The sequence below is a fragment of the Rhinatrema bivittatum genome, chromosome 9, assembly GCF_901001135.1.
Source record: "Rhinatrema bivittatum chromosome 9, aRhiBiv1.1, whole genome shotgun sequence".
Classification (NCBI taxonomy): domain Eukaryota; kingdom Metazoa; phylum Chordata; class Amphibia; order Gymnophiona; family Rhinatrematidae; genus Rhinatrema; species Rhinatrema bivittatum.
The window spans coordinates 241,494,921-241,514,433 of NC_042623.1; the positions used below are offsets into that span (position 1 = coordinate 241,494,921).

General features: G+C 41.4%; 1 protein-coding gene across 1 annotated transcript in view; it reads right to left on the reverse strand.

Moving 5' to 3' along the window:
* USP13 (ubiquitin specific peptidase 13) overlaps nucleotides 1-19,513 on the reverse strand; it is a 202,053-nt gene that overhangs the window by 24,770 nt on the left and 157,770 nt on the right. Inside the window, 1 exon segment of the mRNA XM_029615535.1 lies at nucleotides 1,933-1,959. Within this exon segment, the coding sequence (XP_029471395.1) occupies nucleotides 1,933-1,959 (27 nt within the window).

The following is a 19,513-nucleotide window of genomic DNA, read 5'->3' on the forward strand; positions in this document are numbered from 1 at the left end:
ACTTGCATGGCGACTTCTCACCGACATCAGACCAAGCTTTCCTTATGCACTTAGTACACAAGTCAAATAAATGTAGAATGACTAGTAAGTTAGGATGGTATACACTTTTTGTAGTACATTAGAGAAAACTGCATCTATCTAAAGTCAAACCAAAATTAAGAGAGTATCTTATAGAACCATCCATTAAAGGAGAACTGTCATGAACTCATACTCTTAACATATGTTACTGAAGGTAAAAGCAGCAGATGTTGGAATACACAGGATCCAGGTTTGGTTACCCCTATCCATCGGGGACAGTCTCACATGGGTGCATTAGAGTAAATCATAGCAAGTACGTAGAGATAATGGGGCAGATTTTATAAATCTGAGTACGCGGGATTTCAATGGATACGCGCGTAGCTGCGCGTATCCATTAAATCCGGGGTCGGCACACGCAAGGCTGCCCAAAAGCGGCAGCCTGCGCGCGCCGAGCCGCGCAGGCTGCCTCCGTTCCCTCCGAGGCCGCTCCGAAATCGGAGCGGCCTCAGAGGGAACTTTCCTTCGCCCTCCCCCCACCTTCCCCTCCCTAACCCACCCCCCCCCCGGCCCTGTCTAAACCTACCCCCTACCTCTATCACGAAAGTTACGCCTGCTCGAAGCAGGCGTAACTCTGCGCGCGCCGGGCCAGCTGCCGTGCTCCATGTTCCGATCCGGGGGCTGGCACAGGGGCCGCTGTCACGCCCCCGGGCCAGAACCACGCCCCCGGACACGCCCCCGACACTTACGCGTGTCCCGGGGCTTGCGCGCTCCGTCGAGCCTATGCAAAATAGGCTCGGGGCGCTGGGGGGGGGGTTGGGGTAGGTTTTTGGGGGGTACGTGCGTATCTTACACACGTACCCCTTTGAAATTCTACCCCAATGTGTACAACTAGTATAGTATAGCAAGAGCACTTGTATCCCAACTGACTGACCCATCTCTTCAAAGCAGTTTACACAGTCAATTATAAACGAAAGCCAAGGGAAGTCTTCTGATGATACAGAAGCGTTAAGGACTTGATTTTAAAATATTTTATTGCATTCTCTTTTTATGCTTTCACTTTGCATTTAATTCTTTTTTTTTTACTTAATTCAACAACAAAGTAATATTTTCCACATTTCTTTATTTATTTTGGATCTAAGTATTGGATATTTCTTTGAGGAAAAAATGATAAATATGCTCTTTAAAATGAGAGATGTGTGGCTTTTTTTTTTTTTTAAATACTTTTGTTTCTGGACCTGCACACTCTGTCCCTTCTTCCAGCTTCATCCATGCACATCTACTACTTCATTTTTCTCTATAAACTTCGCAACAACTGTGGCAGATGCAGAGGACAGCCTCCCAGTGACAGAATGCATGAAGGCACAGAGAAAGCATGGATGACCCCTAGCTGCGAGAATGTGAAGGAAAACCAGAGATAGGGGCCACAAGGCCCAAACAGAATGCACAGTATAGTCCCTGGGCTATCACCCATAATAGTTCAATGCTCCTGCCTGTGCACCCTAACAAACCTGCACTTTATCTGAAGCTCTAATCTTGGCAGGCAGCTCAGCTCTTCATTGGTTGGTCAGTTTTGAAAAAATAATATAACTGAGGTATCCAAATAAACTTTATCCCCCATTTTTTTTTTTTTAAGGTTGTGCTATCATCTGACTCCGAATTCCATCGGGCCCCCTGGCTTATTGTATCACCACCTGAGTTTCTAGGCTCCTTCTAGAGAACAGCCTTATTGAGAGGGATTCTGTGACCTGGCAGATCTGTACTTTGGAACATTTGGAAAAGCAAAAGGTGAATCTTATGCAGACAGTTGGAGCAGCTCGCTATTTTCTGCGCTGGTGGCGACTGTGACTGTGAGGCCACGGAATCAACAGAATGAGCACAACTGAAAAACCCCAAAATACAAAATGAGATACGTACAGTCCATGAAATGATTCATCCAGCGATCTGGAAATGAAAAAAACAAAAGCACAAAATGAGATGCACTGTTTAAACCCAGAGAGAATAGGAAACACAAGGCAGCAAAGTGAGAGTTTATTCTTCCTCTTGTGTACATTTACTGAAAATACAATGTCTTATGGACTATTTAATTTTTCACACAGACGAGTCCAAGCTGGTATCAAAAGATGACAATTCTATGCCTGCTCATGAATGTTTGTGTTGCCTCTGAGCAGTGGCCACAATCAGCTGCCCCTGTGTCAGTTTGTAAACACGACGTCAAGAGGCTCAGGGCAAAGGCAGAAACGCACAAACATCTCCAAGGATGCTATTGAAAGGGTTTAGGTGCCTAACTTTGGCTCTTTGAGAGCTGAATGACAAAATTTAGATTCCTAAAATGTGGGTGGGGCCCAGGGCAGGGTCAGATTGGGGAAATGAAAGTTTGGCGTTCAGCTCCAATAGCCAGTACCTACGCGCTTAACTTAAAACACCTACATTTAGGTAGTGACCAGCAAGCACCTCCATTTTAGGCTTCTAAATGGGGTCAGGTTCTCAGCTTTTTTGACTAGCGGCCTCTTGCCATCTAACAAGAAAATATGGAGGCAAACTATACAGGGAGCCAACGTCATATCCTGTGAATAAGGATTCATTCAGTAAGGCCTGAACAAGGAATCACATTAATGCCACATTTTTTTTGTGCTGTGCAGTTCTTTATTATTACTTTAACGCACTCACGTGTTAAGCAAGCTGCAGGTGATATCTTTCCACTGGACTAATTTGATCCATCTGTGACTGGCTCTCCCTCACCAAGTCAGTGCAAAGTGAATGGAAGATGACTGTGTGAGTATGCAATATACAACCGTGGCTTTGATTACAACAGTAGCATTTGTTTTCCAAGTTGTGAAGATCTGTGCTGCGCAAGAATGGGGCTGGGGAGAAAGACCTTGGTGTTCATATGTCCCTGGGTACTTCTAAATATCCCCCCTGTTTAGTATCCTCATCATAAGGTCGTCGATAGAATGATCCGGCATGGAGAACTGGTCTAAGAGGTACCACAGTGTTCTTGGTGTCCCTGCTTTGAGGAGGCAGCAGACTTCTTTGATTCCAGACACAGCACTTTATGCTCCTCTTTTGCTCGGTTACAGAAAAACATCTACTCCTTCCTGCCTGCCTGCCTGACAGTCTTAGCCTTTTGGTCTTCCCCATAAACACAGGATGGATTACTCTGGCTGTCCGGATAACAAAAAAGTCTCATGAAAACCTAAATAGAATCCAGGGTAGGATTTATCTCCTCACAATGGGGCAAAGTAGTACAAGAACATAGTCTGTGCCAATTTGAAGGCACAAGAAGTAGGGCATGAGGAAAGTTTACTCTTTTAGGTCTGTATCATCCTTACCCCACAACAGAAGGGATGGAAGTGGTGAGGGGGAAGAATCGAGCGGGGCCTTTGATCCCCTTTATCCCTGCTCCAGGATGGCTGTTGGGATACATAAACCCCATCTATTATTATTTATGTTGTGGAGAGGGCCACAAAAACTGGATTTTGGGGTTGCCAACCCCTCCCCATCAATCGCACCTGTTGGGAGGTGTGATCAGATATCAACATGCCTATTACAGGGCAAGGCCAGAGTCACCAAATCCCTTCAGTCTTGTACATGTATGGTGGGGGGGCATCAGGGCATGCTGGCCCCTTCAGATCTGTACTGGGAGGGCTAAAATCCCCCCTTGCTAACCGGCCCTTCTACTTGTTAACACACTGCATCTCTAGGCAGCTAGTATGGATGCTATGGAGTTGAAGACCTAAATTGAGGACCCTAAAGAGTGGGTGCATATGGGGTCAGAACTGGGGGAAGGAAGAGAAAAATCAGTGCTAAGCACTAAATGTTTCAGCACTGGCGCCTAACTTATGCAAATGAATTGCAGCCTAAATGGAGGCCTCTAACTTTGGCTGAAAATTGGTGCTAAGCAACTAACATTTTTCCCCGCCTCCAGAGCCACTCACTTTTTAGGCTTCTAGATTTAGGTGCCCAGTGGAAACAGGCACTTTAGGTGCTCAATCCTAGCCAATCTTCAAAGGGGCTAATTTAGGAAACTAAAGTCCCAAAGGTTTATGGATCTGGATTATCCTTTGGATAAAAATGAGCTATAATTGTTTCTAGTAACAATCGGGCCGATACAGTACGGTGCCCTCCGAAGGAGCGCACTGTTAACCCACCATTGGACGCGCATTTTTGACGCACTAGCGTTACCCCCTTATTCAGTAAGGGGCCGAAAACGCACGTCCAATCCCCCGAACCTAATAGGGCCAGCAACATGCAAATGCATGTTGCTGGCCCTATTAGGTATTCCTGCGCGATTCAGAAAACAAAATGTGCAGCCAAGCCGCACATTTTGCTTTCAGAAATTTCTTCGGTCACCGGGAAAGTGCACAGAAAAGCAGTAAAAACTGCTTTTCTGTGCAACCTCCGACTTAATATCATGGCGATATTAAGTCGGAGGTCCTGAAGGGTAAAAAAAAAACTAAGGTCCCTTCGGACTAAAAAAATTTTAGTCAGCCCACAGCTGTTGGGTCGAAAACCGGATGCTCGATTTTGCCGGCGTCCGGTTTCCGAGTCTGTGGCTGTCAGCGGGCTCAAGAACAGACGCCGGCAAAACTGAGCGTCGGCTGTCAAACCCGCTGACAGCCGCCGCTCCAGTCCAAAAGGAGGCGCTAGGGACGCTCCTTTTGCCTGTTTACCACTGGGCTTTATTTAAATACAGAATCGCACACACAGGAGAGTGGCCTGTGCCCGCTCTCCCGCGTTTTTACTGTATCGGCCAGATAGTGTGTTACCAAAAAAATTAAATATTTGTGTGCCACATTATATCTCATTTTAATGTACACAATATTTTACCAAGGTATGTGTTTGCTTATATAGCACACGTTTTATTAGAGAGGTCCCCAGGTCTTTTCAATATAATTTTCACTTTTTTTTAAATTTAGAAATAAGTCCTCTTCCTATTAGTCTGTACAGTTTATGAAAAGCTTTCCCATCTAACTAGTATTTTTTGTTATGTTAAGGTTGCTTTTTAATTTTGTTTTAATTTAAACTATAATTTGATCATTGTTTTAATTAGGGCTTCATTTTTATTTTCAGATTGTTTGTGTCTTATATTATGTTATTGCTCATTATTTAAGATTTTATTGCTTTAGTTATCTCACCTGTTTTGGTTTTATATGTACATCACATTGATTTATATTTGCTTAATAAATTGCAATTAAAATTATGAAAGCAGTATTAATAACCTGAAAAAAGTAAACATTCCTTTTTAGGGAGTAAGGAGAGAGTTTGCTTTTTGAGCCCATGAAGTATTGCAACGTGTAGAAAGGTTTTCTGAGCTGTGAAGATCACGCATTTATTTATTCCAAATATTTCTATCCTGCTCCATCCACAGCTCTGGGCAGGTCACAATAAAACAAACATGAAAACTGACAAATCTGATTATCAGTTATACAAACAAAGCATACTGTAAAATCAGCCACAACAACCTACACCAGAACAAACACTGCTTACAGCATCAGGCACTAATACAACTTCTGCCCAAAGATGGAGAGGTTACCAAGAGACATCAGGTTGTTCAGTTGAGCAGATGAAATGTCTTCAGTTCTAAGAGGAGGCAGCTATCGACTAACAACAAGCTTGAAAAATCAAATCATTGAAAGCCCGAGTAAGCCAAAGCACTTTCAGATGCTTCCTAAAACGAGTCAAAGTTTCATTCTCGCATTCCAAGCGGATGGATTTTATTTATTTACTTTAAAACTCTTCTATACCGTCGTTAAGTTAATTCACCATCACAACGGTTTACAGAAAGGCACAATAAGAAAAAAAAAACCCCAAAACTATAATTGGTATAGATTACAAATTATTCATGTGTCAACATAGTACGGTAACATATTTTAATAAGAAAAGACTGTGTTAAGGCTTATATGTCGGCTGAAAAACTGTCAAGCGGTTACTTCGAGAACATCACTAACAAAACGAAGAGCAGAGTAGGCGATGTGTTCTCACCCCTTGCTGTTTCAGTTTAGTGTTGAGACCAGTAATAGCTTTCAAAATGAAAGGTTAACACCATAAACTGAATCCTTCAAATAGCGCAAGTATTACTATTAACCCCTTCATGCCAGGAGGCAGCTTGCCCTTGGGGAACTCCTAAATGATCTGGTTTCTGCTGGGAGGCTTTCAGGCACGTCTTCAAGATGCATTCCAATACTTATTTTAGGGTCAACTTCTAATAGACACTAGGCCACTTATACCACACTGCTAATGTACAGTCAAAACTGTGTGAAACAGATGTAGCTTAGAAACCCAGGAATGACAAAATCCCCTTCCAGATACCAAGTCACATGGCATCCTCACCTCTGGATGCATCCCATTCAGGGTCAGGAGACTAGCAGGAAATTCACTTCTATCTTCCCTAATCATTAAGGATCAGTTGGGTGATGTGCTGCAGAGCAACATTCATAGCACGTGAGGGGGCAGGGGGAGCGAGTCATGGTCATCAGTAAGCATGACACGTGGTGCTTGGATTTAGAGCCCATGGTATAATGTTCAGAAGGAGTTCCTGACCTTAGGCCAGCCGCTGCAATGACCAGCCTAGGAATGTTGGAAGGACCCATTAAAACAGGGGAAAAATCTCTGGGTGCTTGTGAATGAAGGTTAATGATACCAGAATCCCAGCTCTGGTTTCCACTAACTGAAAAATAAATAAGAGAAAGAAAAAACTATCAGGCCAAAAAAATTTAAAGTACTGGGCAACTGTAAGCTTTGAGTCACTGGTATGTCTCACAAGCTATATGTTATGTACAGCATCAAATTCTTTCACTGACAAAGAAACAGAGTGAAATCCAAACCTGACAGCGTCTTATAGCCAGATACTCTTAACTTCTTCTATGTGAGGAGAATTCCATTGAGATTTGTAATTAAAAAAAAATAAATCTGTGGAAACAAAATGTTTCAAAGCATGAACTCTCTCTGTATCGGTATCCATAATGGGCAATTCTGTATGAAGTAAACCACCTGCTAGCACAGTCACTGATCCAAAGAGCTTACTCATACCTTTAATCAGGCCCTGACAAGCACAGGGGATCTCTGAAGGAGCGGTGGGGATGGTAGAGATGGGCAAACTAGGCAGGTCATATTTCTGTGTTTCTAAATCCAACGTGTGACCAGGCAGCTCACTTGAATGATTTGGAAAACAGTATATATCCTTTATCCAAGCATTTAATCCACATGACATTTTGGTACAAATCTGCTGTGCACTATTTTTGCCTGTGAAATTGAATCCTTGGACAAAAATATACAACAATTCAACGCTATGCAAGAAAAAATGACTTACAGGGATTGTACAGAGTTTTTTTTTTCCTTATTTTGCCATGGCTCTTAAAACAATAAAGAGTTTCCTGTAGGCAGAGATATACTTTTATTTTTGTATAAAATGTCTTTATTGAATTTTAACAGACAAAAAGAGCAGAATATACAACAGTCAACCCTCCCGACCAAACCCTAAATATCTCCACCTACCACATCCTGGAGCCACAGAAATGACACACAGGAAACATCCTTGAACAAAATAAAAAGAATAAGAAAAAGAAAAAGAAACAGTGGAGTATCATCTAGCAGATGACAGAGAATCACATGCTAGCTGGGAAGGCATGTACCTCCTATGCATGCGACTGAACGTTGCTTAATGAATGGCTCCCAGATCCTAGCGAAGGCAGCTTTCCTGCCCTGCAACATCATGGTCCAAGACCTATATTCCAGATTCAAAAGATCTAACATTTCTACAAACCAGTAAAACAGCTGAGCATCACTCTGAATCCATTTATATAAAATGCATTTCCAAGCAATGCAAGTCCCCTTGTTCAGAAGTATACAAGTGGAAGTAATACACTCCACTTCATCCGTGAGAATTCCCAAAACACAAAGAGGTACCCACAGGGACTGTACTCCCCAGTAATTCAGACGAATAGTGCATAACAGATTCTCAGAAACTATAAATCGAGGGCCACTCTCAGAGCCCATGACTCAAGGATGTGTTAGCCCGAGAGCATTTAAGACACTGCGGAGTAAAAATAAGCTTCATATGATATGCCCTATTGGGAGAGATAATTAACAAATCACCCGAAAATACTGCTCCTGCAACCAAACTAATGGAATAGCTTTATAAAAATCATCATCAAGTTGCAATCCCAAATCCAAATTCCACAACTCTGCCAGTACCATAAACATTTTGTAAGAGGTAATGGAGTGCAGGAATTTGTACAAACCTGCCAAGGATTGCTTCTGTCCCTGAAATAAGGACAAAAGTCTTTGAAATGGACCCAAAAAGTAAGGGGGTTGACGAGAACCAACATTTTTTTTTACATAAAACTTGCAAGTTGAAAATAGTGAAAAACGTGTCGGGGCTCAAAGCCAAACAATTCTTGGCATTGGGGGAATGAATAAATTTGCTGGCATTGGTAGTCTGTAAAATCATGAAATGTGCTAATGACCCACACGCGTCAACTGCACAAAAATGTTACAATCCTTCTCACAAAACCATGGCTTACCACATAAGGGCAACCAAGGAGAAGTCTTCCAACAGAGCGACATCCTCTGCCTCACAGATTTCCAGCCAAACTACATGTACGTCACAAATATGTTATGGGATAAATGATGAGGAAGATCTTTCGAACTCACGTGAAGCAGAAATCGTAAGTCATAAGGTGAAGCAACACATTGCTCCGCAGGTTCATCTGCGAAACAAGGACTACCCAGAAGCCGGTCTCCTAAGGCCCTCAAAGCACATGCCAAATTATAATACTGCAAATTAGGAAAACCCCAGGTCCCTTCCCAAGAGGGTACCATCAGCTTAGCAAAAGACACCCTTCACTTTACGCTCCCTCCAGATAAACCTGGAATAAACACGATAAAAGCCCTTAAGATCCAAAGAAGTGAAAAATGAGAGAGACATCATTTGTAACAGAGTAATTTATGGAGAAGAGACATCTTGAACAATGCTATCCGGCCCATGAGCAAAAAAGGAAGTTTCATCCATCCCAGAGTGTGTTTAGGAATATCCCCTAACAACAGTGGGATATTGACTTGGTACCATTTATCAGTATCCCTATGAATAAGGACGCCCAGATATTTAAACGAATCCTCCACCCAGCACAAAGGGAGATCTGGCCATGAATCTTGTAAATGCTCCATATCATCTAGTACCTCGGACTTGTCCAAATTTAATTTAAAGCCGGAAAAAGAACCAAATTCCCGAAAAAGTCCCAGAATTTGAGGTAGAAGGCATCTGGCCTGACGGATAAAAAGTAGGATATCTGCAAATAAGAACATGCTCATAAAAGAAAACATATTAAACACTGTATAGGCCTGAAGGAGGTCCCAAAGAGCCTGGACCAAGGGCTCAATCAACTAGATGAATGGGGGGGGGGGGGGGGAACAAGAGGCAACCTTGACAGGTACCCCTGGACAGAGGGAAGGAAGGAGCAAGACTATTTACAACCCAAATACGAGCACCAGAATTAGCATATAGAACCTGAATGTCATCTGCGTATATGTAGTAGGTAAGACCTCTGTTGGAAAGTAGCTTGCAGAGGGGGAGCATGTAGATGTTAAACAGGGTGGAGGAGAGGGAGAATCTTTGGGGTATGCCATGTGGGAGGGGAATTTCTTTGGATTGTGAGGAGTCTATTCTTACTGAGTAGGATCTGCCGGAGAGATAAGAGTCAAATCATTTGAGTGTGGTGTTACGCATATCCAGCATAGCTCTCTGCTTCAACGGCAGGGGGAATGAAGAAAAGTGGATCTATATACAGAGAACAACCAACAAGGATTGAATTACATAGTCTTGGGTAAACAAATAAGCATGGGTGTAGCTTGCTTATTGCGGCGGTTACTACCCCTAACTAATTAAGCTAGATATTTCACTTAGATGCAGTTCCAACACTGCTCTCTACATTAATGGTGGGGGTGGAAGGGAAATAGAACCAAAAGGTTACTAAGAGTCAAGAGAAACAGATTATAAGAAGGAAAAAAAAGTGTGAAGCTTGCTGGGTAGACTGGATGGGCCGTTTGGTCTTCTTCTGCCATCATTTCAATGTTTCTATATTTCTATAGGCCAATTTCTTTTAGTCTGGTTAGCAGGGTGTTGTGGTTGATGGTGTCAACACTGCAGAAATGTCCAGGAGGATCAGTAGGAAGGATGTGCCTTTTGTCCAGGCCTCTGAGGATGGAGTCTGTGAGGGATAGAAGAAGTGTCTCTGTGCTAAGGAATTTTCTGAAGCCATGTTGTGCCAGGTATAGAATGTTATGGTTTTCCAGATGTTCGGAGAGTTGTTTGTTGACTATTTTTTCTAGGATCTTAGCAATGAAGGGGAGGTTGGAGATAGGTCTGAAATTGGAGGGATCAGCAGTATCAAGGTTGGGTTTTTTGGGGATGGGTTTGATGATTGCAGATTTGAGTCTGTCAGGGAAGGTACCTTGTTCTAGTGAGAGGTTGATGATGTCGGCTATTGGTTTGGCAATGATGTTTGGGACTTGCTTGAGGCATTTTATAGGATTGGGGTTGAGGGGGTGCGTGGCTGGGTTTGTTCTTCGTGTGGTTGATTCTGTTTTCCCTGCACACTATTATAAGATGGGTGAGGAGGGGAAGGGGGAAGGCACCTGTGTGCATCAATGGTGACTTCAGTTCTCAGATGGTAGAGAATGTGTTTTCTAGTATAGGTGGGCAGATGGGAGGGAGTTGGGGGCTGTAAGGAAGGGGGAAGGTAATAAGGGTGGTATCCTGGAAGCAGTGAGGAGTTGGTTTCAGTGGAAATTGTCCTGTGTGCATAGTTCTTTGGTCTAAGAACATAAGAACATGCCATACTAGGTCAGACCAAGGGTCCATCAAGCCCAGCATCCTGTCTCCAACAGTAGTCAATCCAGGCCATAAGAACCTGGCAAGTTCCCCAAGACTAAGTCTATCCCATGCTACTGTTGCTAGTAATCAACAACTCACCATCAGGGAAACTACCTAATGTGTGGTAATGTGCGGTTGCTATCTATGAGGAAACCACTCTGTGATCCCCTCTTAATAGCTACCGGCTTTATTCTTCAAAATCTTATTTTTGTTATTATTTTTATAATGCAACCATGTACTTCTTGTTCATAAATGAACCGTGTGTTTCGTTTCATTTCAAGTAAGTGACCTCCCCCCCTGGCAGTCAGCTCGACCATGTGCAGCGTTCCCGCTCCCTTTTATGAATACTTATCAGTTCTGACCGAACTCTTGAGCTTCTACAAGGTCGAAGCCTCCTGCCCGACACTGGCCATGTTATGACTGCTTGCCTGCTTCAGGGACCATGGAGGAATCTTGCTCACCGTCTTACAGTTCAAATTTCTTTGCCACTTTACGCTTTGAACAATTTCGAAGTACCTGTAGTTTCTCTTATGACCTTGTTGAAGCGCAGGAATTCGGTCGGAACTGATAAGTATTCATAAAAGGGAGCGGGAACGCTACACAAGGTTGAGCTGACCGCCAGGGGGGAGGACACTTACTTGAAATGAAATGAAACACACGGTTCATTTATGAACAAGTACATGGTTGCATTATAAAAATAAAAAAAATAAAATAAAAATAAGATTTTGAAGAATAAAGCCAGTAGCTATTAAGAGGGGATCACAGAGTGGTTTCCTCATAGATAGCAACCGCACATTACCACACATTAGGGAGTTTCCCTGATGGTGATTTGTTGATGTTTGATATTGGAGGGAAACAGTGGTTGAGTTGGTGATTGGTGTATACTGTTGCTAGTAATAGCAGTGGCTATTTTCTAAGTCAACTTAAGAGCAGGTAATGGACTTCTCCAAGAATGTATCCAATCCTTTTTTAAACCCAGCTACACTAACTGCACTAACCACATCCCCTGGCAACAAATTCCAGACTTTAATTGTGCATTGAGTGAAAAAGAATTTTCTCCGATTAGTTTGAAATGTGCCACATGCTAACTTCATGGAGTGCCCCCTAGTCCTTCTATTATCCGAAAGAGTAACTAACAGATTCACATTTACCAGTTCTAGACCTCTCATGATTTTAAACACCTCTATCATATCTCCCCTCAACAAACTTGTCTCCAAGCTGAACAGTCCTAACGTTTTTAGTCTTTCCTCATAGGGGAGCTGTTCCATTCCCTTTATCATTTTGGTTGCCCTTCTCTGTACCTTCTCCATTGCAGCTATATATTTTTTGAGACATGGCGACCAGAATTGTACACAGTATTCAAGGTGCGGTTTCACCATGGAGTGATACAGAGGCATTGTCATCCTCTGTTTCAGTGTGCTTTTTTGACTGCCGCAGCACACTGAACAGACTGTTTCAATGTGTTATCCACTATGACGCCTAGATCTCTTTCTTGGGTGGTAGCTCCTACTATGGAACCTAACATTATGTAACTATAGCATGGAGTATTGCTTATTTTGAATCTTCTGCTATGCCTCTCATAATGCCCAGTCTTACTGTAGACTAGTGTATACTCCATTTTTTCCTTTGTTCAGCTTTTGTGGAGTCCCCTTTATCTATTGGCTAATCGGTAGTGCAATTAAATTCCTCACGTGAAGTGTGGTGGGACTGGGCATCCCTGTGAGAGGGGAAAGGTACTTTCTAACCTAAATCAACTTCAAGCTTCCCTTTTTTTTTTTTTTTGCAGGAAACCCAAAGCATATCTCAAATTAAAAACAAAAGATTTTAATCAAGTTTTTGTGGCACCAGGTTCTTCTCATAGTAGAGGCATTACCATCTTAATTCGTCAGTCTCACTTCAATGGCAACAGTCCACAGTGGACCCTAGGGGGTGCTATATTATTGTGGGGCTCATCTTTGGTAAGCTCACAATATTGGTTTTGGTTTATGGACCAAATCAGTATGATCATGGGTTTTTTTCTGATCTTGTTTTTCGGGGGGTCTCCTTAGGTAGAGTGCCTCTTTGTGCGGCTGATCTGTTCTAGATCATCAGTTGCGCTCCCTGGGTAGACCACTTAGTAGCACTAAAGGAGTACCTTTTCTGTGTGACTCCCTACATGTTCTTGATGCATGGAGAGTGCTCAATCCCTACACCAGGGACTTCACTCACTGTGCAAGATCTGCCGATTCTAAATCCAGACTTGATTGTATACTGGTCTCGGATTCCCTTTTCTCTCAATTACAGAGCTCTGTGTTATTGAACCTATGGGGTGGTAGCTGATCACTGCCTGATGACTTGTGTTTTGCAGGGGCCGAGCTCTGAGCAAAACTTTTTAAATTGGCAAATGGCTCCTTGGTTACTGCCTATGAGTTGCACAATCAGTAACATCAATCTGACCCTATGCTCTTCTGAGAAATGGCAAAAGTTATGCTTGGGGAGAAATCATTCGGTACTCTATTCATTGTAAACGGGAACTGCATAAGGATATTTTGGAACTTACTAATCAGTTAAATCAAAGTAAGCAGGACCTTAATGCACATTCAACCCAGGTCCTCCAATGCAACTTTCTTTTTTGTGGAAAACTTTAAATGAGAGCTTACATAAGAGAGTGATATGTTTTTGTTGAAACAGACTATTTCTATTTGGAAATAAGTCTGATAAAATGTTGGCCAATTTAATGGGGGGGGGGGGGAATGGAAATCTGTTTTTATTTCCAGTCTCCGGGGTTGATGGGAAACTGGCCACTTCCATTAATGATATTGGTGCTATTTTCAGAATTATCATCAATTATATACTGCAGAGGACCTCTCAGCTAGAGCCCAGTTTAAGGAGAAAATATCTTTACAGATTCTGATCATCTAGTTAGGCTAAACATGCCCTTTAGGGCAGAGGAAAATGCTTCGGTGATTACAGACCTAAAAAATTTCAAAGCTTCCGGCCTTGATGGGTTGACTTTATTAAAAAAAAAACAACCCCAAAAAAACCCAACCAAAAGTACTGAACTCAGTTGTACTACTGATTTTGAAGTCTGTTTAATGCCATGGTGGTCAAGGGGGGAGATGCCTAATACACTTCGTATGGCAAATATAATTGTACTTCCTAAGCCTGGCCGAGATTCCAAAGAGCCATCTGTTTATCGACTGATTTCTTTGCTAAATGTTGTTAAAATTTATGCTAAGCTTTTGGCCAACCACTTGGCGGTTATTCTTGGTCTCTCCGGGCCAGGCTGGGTTCATGAAAAAGTGGCATTCTATTATCAACATTTACCATATTTCTCTTTTACTTCACCTTTACAAACACCACCATTTTGTTGACCCTGTCCTGGTGGGGGTTTTATGCTGAGAAGACCTTTGACGAGGTTTTGTGGTCTTTTAGAGAAATTTGGGTTTTCGGGCTTTCTCCCATTAGACCCCTGCTCCACTCGTTGCTCGTTTGCTAGCTAACCATGTTACAGACCAGTTATGTTTATTACGTTCTCTGTAAAAAATAAGAACCCCATTCTTATTTCAGTTCTGTTCTTCTGTAAACAGATGTGACATCACTGATATAATGTCTGTATATAAAAAAGTATAAATAAACAGCCCATAGAAAGCAGCCTGACAAACTACTGAAAAACAGAAATTGCTTAAATGACTGTGTAACCGCTGTGGCCATAACACAACAGTTTAATAGTGGACCCCCATGGATAATAAAGTCAAGGCTGTCAGTAACAGTGTCCCCGAAGAACAGCAGAAAAGAGACACTACAGTCCAGAAAAACATTTAAAAATCCTGAAAACATCCAAACATATAAAGTCGCTAACCCACAGCGAACAGTCTCCCACTGAGTGGGAACTCCCAGCAAACAAAAGACCTGAACCACGAAAAAAGTTTAGCCAGTCCAGTCTAGATGAAATGTCCAAAAAAAAGTAAAGTAGCGGTACAAGAGATGTAGAGCACCTCATTAGCCAGCAAATGTGAAATGGCACGTAGTCCACCATCTATGCTTCATGTCACAGGCTTGGGAAGCTCAAGTAGAAAGGCCTCCACTGCTGTAGATGATTAAAAAAAAAAAAAGAGCACCATCCTTGGCCCAGATCTTCAGGTGAGCACAAAGCGAAAATGAAGATTAACCAGGTCAGAACAAATTGGCGGAAAGGCCCTCCGCAACAGAGACTTTGGGCGAAAAGTCCTGAAAAATCACTAAGTGTTGTCCCTCATAATTCAATTCCTGCTTCTTATGGTAGGCCAAACGTGAAGAGATCTCCACTCAGAGGGTTAGCTCATAACAAAAGTGAAAAAACTAATAACCCACTTGATAAAATGAAAAACATCTGTGGAAAAAACTGCTTTATCTGCTCCTCTCTCTAAATATCTAAGGGATAAAAAGTAGTAGTTTCATATACTAATCAAGGTACCATCCAGGTTACCCAATAATCAACAAAATTATAATCATTAACTGACCACCAACCATCCTTACTTAATTGCAGTGCCACAAAATGATTTTTTCTAGAAAAAATTTTTTATATATCATATGAAGTGTATACCATTATAATTGATGGATACATTTCTTAAAGTTCTTAATAAATCGCCATTTAAAATTGTTTCAGTTCACATATACTTTCTCACACCAAAAGTTGTTGCTTCAGTTCATATATACTCTATTTTCTCACCCCAATATATGATAATATTTTTATAAAACATCTAAATAGACTCAAATCATACGTAACTTTAATTCACCTATGGTTTCTTAGCTTGTCGTCACCCAACATGGCTAGATTTCGGAACTGGTCCATCAGGGAAAAGACGTAGTGATGGTGCTTATATCTTGAATGGATTTAATTCATATATCCAACAACTTCAGTGATTTTCTTCAAAATGGTGAAGAAAAATTGTTTCAAACATTCAGATTTAAATATACTACCATGTGACTCGGAACCTACCAATAAATTGATAGAAAAAGCGTCAAATCAGCGATAACCAATAGAGTTCTTCATTCAAGCCATTAGGGGACTCTGTAAAATATAAATCCAATACTGCTCTTGACAGTTCAATCGTGATGGATAATTGTCGCCATGAATTATGTGTTCAATGTGTGCTGTTTTTTCAAACAATGCGACACTATAGGAGCCATCATCGTTGCAGTATTTAATCGGGACCAGTGTTCAATCAATCGAAGTTTTACTGCCTGACTTGTGCATCCCACATATGCTTTAGCTCAAGGACAGATTAATACATAAATTACATTTTTAGACTCACAATTGGTAATAAATTTTCCCTTCACCCGATACCCCATGATTAGATCTATCCAAATTTCCCCTTCAATGGCATTGTTACATATACTGCATTGATTGCACTTCCGATGGTTTCCAGGAGCTTGAGCTAAATTAGAACTCAAATAAGAATGTACTATTTGGTCTTGTATATTTGACCCATGTGATATGACTTAACAGAGGCTCTTTAAAAATATTATGAAGAGCAAAAATATGCCAATGATTTGTAATAGATGTATTGCTATTCTGCTATCAAAAGGCTTATGAAAGTTAGTTGGAACAAACAAGAGACCATTGTCTAGTAACTGTACTTGAGCTATATTAAGCTCCATAGAAGACAAGTTTACTATTGATGACTCCTGTAGGATTGTTGGTGGGTAGTTCTCCCTGGCAGTTGGTGGTGTTCTTGATGGGGGTCAGAAAAATTTACAAAGGAGACTCCAGCAGAGATCCTGTGTTTTGGAAGTTGCCTTCCAAAACATTTAAAAGAATGGTTCTTTCATCCACTCGATTGTCCGTCTTGTCTTCTGGATCATCAGACTCACTAAAACTGTCACTAGATGAAAATGTAATGCGTTCACGCTTCTGGATTTTCTCCTGACGATTCTTATCAGTCCAAATGTATACTCGATTAGTAGAATAATCAGATTGTTCACACTTAACTTGTTACTCTTAACATTCTTAATTGATGTTTGAAATTGTTCTAACATTTTATACTTTGTTAATTTGGCATCAAAATCTGATGTTGATTTGACCAAATCTAAAGCTTCTTGCATTTTTTCATTAAGCTCAGTGTATTTCTTAACTCAATTCACTATGTGCAACATCAAATCTAGGGAACTTTCATTTAGAATGGCTGTCCATGTGCCCACAAACTCACTATCTTCAGTGAACAACATGGGTTCTTTTTGTATCCGTAAACCCCTTGGACAATTTTTCTATCATCTTATTGGTAGGTTCTGAGTCACATGAAAGTATATTTAAATCTGAATGTTTGAAAGTTTCTCTTCGCCATTTTGAAGAAAATCACTGAAGTTGTTGGATATATGAATTAATTCTATTCAAGATATAAGCACCATCACCACATCTTTTACCCTGATGAATAACCAGTTCCAAAACTGGCCATGTTGGACGACAAGCTAAGAAATCATGGGTGAATTAAAGCTACATATGATTCAAGTCTATTTAAACATTTTATAAAAAATTATCATATATTGGGGTGAGAAAAGAGAGCACATATGAACTGAAGCAATTTTTGGTGTGAGAAAGTAGAAAGTATATGTAAACAAACAATTTTTAAATGGCGATTTATTAAGAAATTTAAGAAATGAATCCATCAATTACAATGGTATATTTCATATGACAAATTCTAAAAAAATAATTTTCTGGTACTGCAATTAAGGGTGGTCGATGGTCAGTTAATGATTATAATTTGTCGATTATTGGGTAACCTGGATGGTACCTTGATTAATGAACATAAGAAACTACCACCATTCATCTCTCAGATATTTAGAGATATGAGCAGATAAAACGAAAAACATTTGTGTAAAAAACTGCTTTATCAAGTGGGTTATTCGTTTTTTCACTTTTCTTATGGTAGGCCTGCATAATGAGTACCTTGTGGACATAGTTGAGAAGCTTAGCCACCATGTCCCTGGGGTTTTTTTTTTTTAATTGCCTGCCTCTGACACACCACATGGTGCACACGTTCAACTTTTAAGGCACCCTACCAGGGCAGGCAGACCCAGTTCCAAAGGCAGCCAGGTCTCAAGCAATTCCTACAGCTTAATATCTGTAATATGATTGGGAAATCCCACAAACCAAAGTTCAACCTCCAGGACCGATTCTCCAGGTCATCTATTTTTGTGTCTTGTGAGGCCACCAGCTTTTCCAATGAAGCGAGCTTGACCTGTAGAGCAGTAGTATCTTCAACTGGCCCTCCACTTTATCCAGCAAGAATTATAATCAGATAATGAGGCTTTAACCTCTGCCATCTGAGCAGCTAGTTCATCAAATGAGGGGGGAGGGTTAGCACTGCAACGACTGCTGCAGTGAGATCAACTCAGGGCTGGCAGCGGGTCGGGTACGGCAGCCATTTTACCTTTTAACACGCTCAGCTTCTCCTTCTCTTTCCTAGTGAGCCACACGGACATCCCGCAGACAAACTCCACAAACTGAGTAGGCTCACTTGCACTGTAATGAGGGCAGGCAGAGGATAAAAAAATAGTAAGGAAGGACTCCTTTAACCAAATGTTATTGGATTCACGGGGGGAAGGCACCTGGAGCGCAAGGCAGAACGTCCTCTCCGCATTATGTGATCTATACTTTTCTTTTTTGCTTTTTCATTTTGTAGATTACCATCAGCCAGGACTAACAAGAGAATAATTACAGAAGCTGCAGTATGACCGATGACAAAAGACAGCCTGAGCGATGGGTCTGTCATGCTAGAAGGAATTTGCTTGCAGTCTCTGTCCAGAACTGGATTAGGTTTGAAAGGCAGTTTCTTGTGCAGAGTTGATAGATGGCTTGTGTGCAGGATCATTTGGTATTCTGGGTGGCTAAAGCTGGCAAGATGCAAGGTGCTTTCAAACAGAAAGACCTGCACAAGGAGCAGTGAAGCGCAGACAATTTGTGTTTTTTTAGCTTAAACTTACAGAAATGGCCACAAGAACGTCCAGCTTGCCCTGCAGGATCTAAGAATGCTCTACAGGACATAACAGAACTGTAAATAAGCTTGCGTAGTTTTCTGCTCTAAGGATTCAGGACCTTCCATTTGCACATCAAGCTGAAAAAATGGCTTTGAGTGTAATGCAAGTTAAAGGGGAAATTTAGACATTTCTTACTACTTTAAGAACATTAGCTTGTGACAGTTTGGGTGAAGACACAGATGTGTGAACAGTGGGGCACCATCTGCTGTTAACACACATCTAGCACGTGAAGCCTCGGCCAGTGCTGCTGGATCTGTTCAGTAAATCCCTGAGTTTTGCTAGCCAGGATAGCCACTAACTCTGACCTCTGCTGCAGTGCAGTGATAGAGCTCCTGCCATCAGGCCAGCCGATACAGGCTGGGGGCGATTCAGCCAGCCTAAAACTCCTGAGCTGCAGCACTCTACCGACCTTCAACTATGTGCACAGAACAGACTTATTTATTTTATTTAGAACTTTTCTATACCGACTTTCCAATAACAGAATTACTGATCAATTCGGTTTACATTTTGAACAATAACAGTGACAAGAGAATGTCTTACAAAAAACAGGTAGAAATAACTTGGAGATAAATATATAGGTTAACTAACAATGAGATACTAACAGTGAGATACAATATAAAATATACA